The 8,162-nt window shown below is 34.2% G+C and overlaps 1 protein-coding gene across 1 annotated transcript; it reads right to left on the bottom strand.

Moving 5' to 3' along the window:
* Positions 1-585: 585 nt before the first annotated feature.
* LOC106756758 (remorin 4.1-like) lies at positions 586-3,216 on the bottom strand. The gene is made up of 2 exons (XM_014639322.2): positions 2,373-3,216; positions 586-1,224 (listed from the first exon to the last, which is right to left on the bottom strand). The coding sequence occupies exons 1-2, from the start codon at positions 2,985-2,987 to the stop codon at positions 1,033-1,035; spliced, it is 807 nt and encodes a 268-aa protein (XP_014494808.1). The 5' UTR covers positions 2,988-3,216; the 3' UTR covers positions 586-1,032.
* Between the last annotated feature and the right edge of the window lie 4,946 nt (positions 3,217-8,162).

Below are 8,162 nucleotides of genomic sequence, written 5' to 3'. Positions count from 1 at the left end.
AATTTTAGTTTGTAAAATAGAATTTGTCATTTACTTATATATATTTTAAAGCTGTCTGATTTCTAATCTATATGAAATCTCGAAGTCAGTCACATTGGGATGAAAACGAGAGCAACAGTGATAAGAGGTGGTATAAATAGCATAGTGAGAGAGGATATTTTAGTCAATTTCTATATAGCACAGGTGTGCAGGAGTAATATCCATTTTTTTTTCTTGGTTAAGTGATTATTTGTAATAGAAAAAAAAATTTTAACGATACTTTTTAACAACCTTTTTATAACGGATACATTATAAATTGTAATTGATCTGTTTTAAATATTTTTTAAACTTAAATTCAAACATACTAATACAGTGATGATACGTATCTCTTCTTAAAAAGTATTCTCAAAAATATTAGGCTCCTACAGATGAAAAAAACTCAGCATAACATCAAAGTCATACGTGCATTAATTCTAGAATGTTAAGCATGCAATTACTTAGATGTTTAGAATGGACTGTAACTCATAACTTCACAAGCCAAGGAACAAACGATTTGTCTTATGTGACATGATTTAAGAATTAACAAGAGATTAGATGGAAGCAGAGTTTGGTAAACCATAATCTCATGATTTGGAAAATATAAAGAAAAGAGTAGTAATGCAGGTGAGGAGGTGGCAGGGTTAGGTAGGTAAGATGAGGATTTGGTAGTGATGATTCAAAGAAGCAATATCTTAATGTACAAAACACAAAAGTGCTTATTAACCACCACAATCAAATAAGCGTGTCACCACTCATCATCTTCATTCAAACACTGCAATCACTTACAAACACTCCAATTGGTTCTCACATAATATGACACATATCCCTCATGTGCACTTTTTTTTCTTTCTTTCTTTTCATAGTGCCGCACCCTTTAGCCAATTCAAAAAAGGAAAAGGGGCTCTTATAGACTATGCCATCAAGTAATATTATCTCAATTTGGTTTTTCTTTTATTCTTATTTTCCTTTATGTCTAAAATTCTGTTTCAAAAGGGTTTTCGAAATGTGAAATCTTTAGAAGAAGGACTTTTTGGCAGGAGGTCTTCCAACTGCTCTCATGAGACTTGCAATCTCCAAAACCCTTGCCACTTTCGTTCCTCTTTTGGCTTCTGCTGATGCCCTTCTCTCCTCTGCTTTTCTATGAGCTTTTGCTATGTCATTTTGCATTTTCTCCATTGCTCTTGCCCTTTTCTCCTCCAGCTTCCTCTGCACACACAACCAAATCTGGTCTAGTCAACGTTTTGTTTTACTGCATGGAATGAAATCAAATAGTTTAATAGTTTGGTACTTGCTGGTGGGTAACACATTTCTACCTTTTTCTGCTGTCAATGTAAAAGTCGTTCGTTAGCTTCAATAATAAGGCATTTAATATTGCAGTTTTCACATCACTATAGGTTATGCTACCAAAAGAATATACCATCATTGAAGTTGATAGCAGGTGAATGATGTTTTAGTATAAAATTGCAAACGCAAGGAAAAGAGAGAAGGTGAAAAATGTGAGGTTGAATGTTGAAGAAAGAACTTATTTCAACTTTTCAAAGACTCAGATTTCCCCGTCTGCTTATCATGATTTGGACATTGAACCTGCGCTGTTATAAATTACCAATACCATGGGAATGCATGAAAAAAAAAACAAAAACATTCATCCGACCAAGATACAAAAGGTACCTGCTGCGGTTGACACTGTTTGGACAAATATGTAAATGTTTATCCCATTTGGGTGGCAATACACATAAGTGTTGGATTCGACTTGTCTCGTTAAACTTTTTTTTTCATCTATAACATTCCTTAAAAAGTACACTGAATAATTCTATTCATCCATACAAAAAAAAATCACCCTTTAATCTCAGTTGAACGCATGCATATAAACAAATCATCAATGCATAAAAATATTTTAATATTTTTTTACCGATGAAATGATTAAAAAGATAGTTACTTTAGTACTAGTTTTCTTTCCCTCCTAATGTGGTTTCCTCAACAACCAAGGGAAAATAATTCCCCACCTTTTCTTCTACATATAAATCAATGAATAATAAAAATAATACTAATAATGAGGCAATCATGAATCATGGCTGCAATCACTCCTAGCCAATCTTACTAAGTTTTCTTCTTAATTTCAAAGTTAACCTGACCATGTACTGATTGGACCATGATGAATGAATCCAAGCCTGTTTCAGTCTCAAGCGTAATAACAGTAATCATAACATCAAAGAAACCATTCAACCCACCAAGAATAATCACCACACACAAACACATAAAATATAATAAAGGAGGAAGAAGATGAAGATACAAGTAAGTTAGTAAGTAAGTAACACCGAGAGAAAAATAAAAAAAGGAAGAAAAATAAAAGTTACCTCAACTTTCTTCATCCAAGAGGAAGCTTTCTGAACCTGCTCGCTCTCCCACCCATTGATCACAGCGTCTTCTCTCTTGAACCTGTTGTTAATCTTCGCAACCTTCGCGTTCTGCCACGCTGATATCTTCGTATCCACCTCCTCCTTCTTCACCCTCTGCACCGACACGTGCTCTTCACGTGCACCACCACCACCGCCCATTTGGGACGAGGGAACCGGGTCCAGAGGGTGGTTATCCGGCACGATTGCCAAAGGGTTCGTCTCTTCCATCAACTCATCTTCTCTGATCCTCCCCAGGTTGTTGTTCACGTTGTTTTGGTTGACGGGAGTTAGGTTGCGGTTGCTGTCGGGGTCGATGGTGGAGCCTGCGAGAACCAAGGCGTTGAACTCTCTGCTCATGGTGGTGAAGTTGTCGGAGGAGGAGGCGCCGCCGTCGGTGCTGGCGACGGAGAGGGAGCTTGAACGGTGGGTGTGAAGGGTATCCCAGGGTCTGCCACGTGGGTGGGGAGGGTGAGTTGGTGTTAAGGCGTGGATTTCTCTTACTTGTTCATCTTCTTCTTCATGATCCTCTGAGCCATGGCTCGTTGAACTCATGATTAATGGATCGTTGAACATGGCGTGCGTGTGAGCGTGTGGGGTTGGGTTTTTTAATTATGTGTAGTGGAGCGAGTGAAGGGAAAGCAGTGTGCAAGAGACAAGAACAAAGTGAAAGCAAAGAGTTTCATGAGCATGGGAGAGTGTGTTTTGTGTTTTATGAGGTTGTCATTAATGAATGGAAATGGAGGAATAAGTGTAGACCACACACACCACAAATGCAAAATCTTACACCTTCAAAGGGAATGAACTAAAATAAGGTCACAGTAGGTTTCTCATCGTCAAAGCAAAATCTTTTCTAAGCAATATTTTAATGGCCATTTTTCTTTCTTTTTCACTCCTTCACCTTTCCCGTTATTTCTGTTTTGTCCCCAGAAACAAAAATTGCAAATTCACTTTCTTTTCTTTCTTTTCGCAACACTTCCTCTTTCTTTCTTCGGTAATGTGGATTGAGACTGAAGGCATTGCTCTATAGCACACTTAAAAGTGGGACACTATATTGATGTTCAAAATAAATGAATAATAAATGCTCAATAACATTAATTGAACTCAAGTCCTCTACTTAATTACATGTTAAGCTAGCTACTTGAATAATCATTATTGTTGTATACGTACCCAAACTAAGTAAATATGATTGATTCTTATTATTTCTCTTTTTAAATTATTAGATTGCTTTCTATATATGATTAATAGCACATAGGATTGAGTTAGATAAAAAAAAATTAACTTATCAACTATAATTAATATTCGGAGCTGAGTTCACTTCACAACCATTTCTTAATGTTTTGTGTTGTACAAAATCGTCTTAAAAGTCTTGGTTATAATACAAATAAATAAACACTAAAGCACGGCAGAGTGGATATGATAATAACAAAAATCCAGGGGCACAAATGCAAAACCAAACTTTAGAATATTTTCTTTTCCTTTTAAATTAATTGTGATGTCGGCTAGAAATTATGAGTGGCCCTCAAATACAATTACAGTACAAAACTAAAGAATCGATAATTGACACGTGCTATGTGGAGAAGTCGGGTACAATTGGATCTTTGGCACGTGGCAGCAATCAATAGGTGTTGAGTGTACTACGTATATTTCCTCCATGCAACCGATGACATCACACCTAATTTTTTAATCAGTGATTACGCCACGTGTGCGGTTCCACTTACCCACGCATCACGTTGCTATTAGCCTAGTCTACTCATTTTTCATTTTAATACAATGTCAACATCGTTAAACTATATATTATATTATCAACAAATTTTAGTCACCTCTTTTTATAATGTATAGAAACAAAATATATGAAAGTATCGTAAAGAAAACTGAAGAGTTTGTAGGACTTAGCTTACGACTTAAAAAATATGGTAACCCTTGGAATGGTTAATAGACTTTATATTATGATAATGAGAATATTTTGTAGGTGTTAGCATTGGAGTGAAAGTGATTGAAGGGTAGAGCAGTGATGTGGGTCATGTCACTCAATAACAAACAAATTTAGGTACGTGATTTGGAGGGAACTTGGGTGTATTAATGGCGACAATGGAACTTGTTTGGTTCAAGTTGGTGATCAATAAAACTAAACTTTTTTTTTTTTTTTACATATTTATTTCACAATAAGAAGGTTTCACATGTGGATATGGAGGACATTTTCAGATTGGACTGGGTTTTATCTTTAAAAATATCAAAACAATTGTTGTGAAGAGTCAATATATGAGTATTGGAATATTCAAATGGTTGGAGGAAAAGGATATGTAATTTTAACATTATGTTTTATTTAATGTCTATTGAAAACAACTATTTTTATTGTCTTTTATTATTTTTTTAAAATATTTAATTATTTACTTATGTTTATTTTTGTGGAAAATTTTCTTTACCTTTTTCACTTTAGATCATTGCAAATCTCATTCGACCCTTCGACCAGTCCACTTTAGTTTGACAATGATATTTCCTCTTTGTGAAAACATGGGGTCCAAGGCCATATGTTGATAATGAGAGAACATGGTATATTTTTTGTGGCAACGTTATTTTTCATTAATTTATTATCCATTTCAGAAAAAAAAAATACTATTATTTACGATAAGCGCAGAATAAAAGAAAATGGAAAAAAATAACTATCGTTGAGGACAAGTTTTAATGACACTCACAATATAAAACATGGTCAAATAGAAGTTAATGAGGCTAAATATAGCTGTTCAAAATGAATATATTAAACGTAACTATTGAAATTAATGAAATCTCAAGTGCAATGAATTGGTTAGAATTTAGAAAATACACTTAATTAAAATAATGATCATGGACATGCAACAATTCCTTTTGGTTAAATTCATGCACGGGAATTTTTTGGTTTGAAACAACATGGTTGCAGAATTGGTTCTCTTTGACAGAAAAAAAGTTATGGTTGTGAACGTGATAACCATTTTTGATAAATTAAGGATACATGCAAAGAGGAGTGCATTTAGCAGCGGGGAGTGTGGTGTAGCAATTCCTTCCCATCACAACCGTGTTAAAACGAAAATGTTTATTTGACACCATTTTTTGACACAAATTTGACATCGGGCCACGTGACATCTTTCTATTGCATGTTTCCACTTAATTAAAAAACCCTTTTAAAAAACCTGAGGAGGGTAATTTTGGAATTCTGATTTTATGAAATTTGATTTTGGCGGTTTCATTTTTCTTCTTCTTCATTTTTGTTCTGAACTTTCGTCTCTCTCCATTCGCTTCATCTCTCCAATCCCTTGGTCTCTTCATTCGGCTGGTCGTCTCATCCAAAGGCCTCATCTCAACCAAAAGAGCTCTTTTGCAATCACTCTTTATCGGTAAGCTCTCTTTCCCTTTTCGCGTTTTGCGTTTTGGGTCTGTTTGGCGTTGTGGCTCTATTTCGGGTTTTCGCTCTATATCGCATTGTCTGGCTTCTCGAGGCATACTTTATTTTTGTTTTATTTATTCTTTTTGTGTTTTGTGAACCATAATCCACCGTTGATTTATTTGTATGAAATATGTGCAGTTGCAATGATGTCCAAAAACCCAAAGATAAGTTCAAGTTTTGCTATTATATATAGTTGCTTTTTTTTGTAAGTAATAACAATGTTTTTGTAATGTTTTGTAGTGGCGGGTTCAAATCTCTCTGGATTCATTAACCATTGTTCAAATGAATGGCTTACTGAGAGATGTCCATGTAGATCGAATTGGGATGACACCATTTCGTTGAATGTGGGTTGAATGCTTCGCGTATTATATTTGACAAAATGTTAAGTAGTAAGATAATGGTGTATTTAATGGACAGTTAAACACTTGATAATCACATATAAACAACCAATTACATTTTAAGAAACTCAATAACAGTAAAAAAATGTAAGACCCGAGAAAATTCTATCTTTTATTATGTTATTGTAATGTGATGTGTTGGCTTGTTGGTATATATGTATGCCTAAGGGCAAAAATGTCTTTTCCATTTTCATAATTGGGGTGCAGATATTATAAATAGGGATATAGGAAGTAAAGACATATATTAAATAGAAAAATAAAAGATAAAGCAGTTGTGTTTTTAAAATAGTGGTTGAAAGATTTTAGGAAAAGCAGTTACCTTAAGTTTTATTTAAAAAGAAAGAAAAAGGTAAAAAAAGAACGTACGTTACTTTTGTGAAAAAAGGAAAAAGAAAGTATTAGACAGAGAGACTGAAGGGAAGAAGAGTATGTGAATGAAAGCTTATTTTTTTATTGGCTTAATAGCTATTTTGGTCCCTATTTTTGTTTGGTTTGTTCATTTTGGTCCTCATTTATTTTTTTTGTTCAATTTGGTCCTAAAGGTTGTAAAATCTGTTCAATTTGGTCCTTTTCTGAAACGGCGTCTAAATAGTTAACGGCAAACAGTACACCTGTGCACTGTAGTGACGATTTGGCACAGGACTGCCTACGTGGATGATCTTCAGCAGAGTTACGTGGACCTAATTAAAATTAAATTGAAATTAGGGGTTTTTTATTGCAAATACCCCCAAATTGAAGCAATGTTGAAAAGTGAAGACTTTGAAATTAGGGTTTTCAAATTAGACTTTGAAAAGTGCAGGGTTCCAGAGCTTAACCAATTTTCATCCCATTCTTGGATCAAGACATGGACGATCCCAATCCTTCACTGTTAACCCAATTTTGGGTTTTTCTTTTTGTTTTGTTTTCATTCTGGTTCGTGTCACAAGGAGTGAAGACTTTCTTTCTCTTATCTTTCTTTATTCTGGTTGGGGGTTTTTGCATGTTGGGGATGCGAGTTCAGGTGGCTAGGACGCGAACTCCATTTTCGTGGCGCTAGGGCTCCCCCTTTCTATGATCATTCTTGGCTTGTGATTTGGGGTTGTTCTTGTGTTTCTATTTCTTTTCTGCAGGTTTGCAACTATAGGTTGATGATTTTGATCTTGTAATTTGGGGGTTTGATTTTAGGGTTTATGAATTTGGGAATTTTTCTTTGAGGTTTCTGTTCTTGGTTTTTCTGATGTTGTGATTGGAGGAATTAGGATCTTTGTTTTCAAATTGGATTTTGGGGGTTTCCTATAATTGTGTTCTTCCCCAATCTTGCAGATCTGTAAACCAGGATTAATCTTTCAAACAACAATATCCTTAATTTAATTTTGAAAAGAATAACCCTAATATCAAAAAAAGAATTCCAAAAATAATAATTCCACTTCATTACACCTTAAGGACCCCACGTCAGATCATAAATGACATTTCTCTCTCTAAATGGACAGCTGGACAGTGAGCCGTTAAGTATTTAGACGCCGTTTCAAAAAAGGACCAAATTGAACAGATTTTACAACCTTTAGGACCAAATTGAACAAAAAAAAAAAATGAGGACCAAAATGAACAAACCAAACAAAAATAGGGACCAAAATAGCTATTAAGCCTTTTTTATTTGCTAAGGTATGGAAAGTTTACTTTTTCTTTATTGTATAATCAATGTGGAAATTTTCTTGAGTATCTTTTATGATTATAAAAAGCTATCTTTGAATTTAAATAGTGGTTAATTTGATTGAATACTCAATATCATGATTGAATATTTTTGATGTGATAGAATGATATTTGAATTTTTGATTGATGATTTTAATCATAAATAAATTGCACTGTATTATTATGTTAATATAATTTTGAATTCAAGCAAATGAATTCTACTTAAGTGAATTCTTAGAATTCACATAATTAAATTCTATAAGA

Source organism: Vigna radiata, chromosome 3 (assembly GCF_000741045.1).
Source record: "Vigna radiata var. radiata cultivar VC1973A chromosome 3, Vradiata_ver6, whole genome shotgun sequence".
NCBI classification, from domain to species: domain Eukaryota; kingdom Viridiplantae; phylum Streptophyta; class Magnoliopsida; order Fabales; family Fabaceae; genus Vigna; species Vigna radiata.
Note: the sequence above shows the minus strand (reverse complement) of the source record. Positions and strands in the feature narration are given on the sequence as shown.

Coding starts and splice junctions, on each gene's coding strand:
- LOC106756758 (XM_014639322.2), bottom strand. CDS start 2,987: ATGTTCAACGATCCATTAATCATGAGTTCAACGAGCCATGGCTCAGAG. Junction 1,225..2,372: donor CTTGGATGAAGAAAGTTGAG/GTAACTTTTATT, acceptor TTGTGTGTGCAG/AGGAAGCTGGAGGAGAAAAG.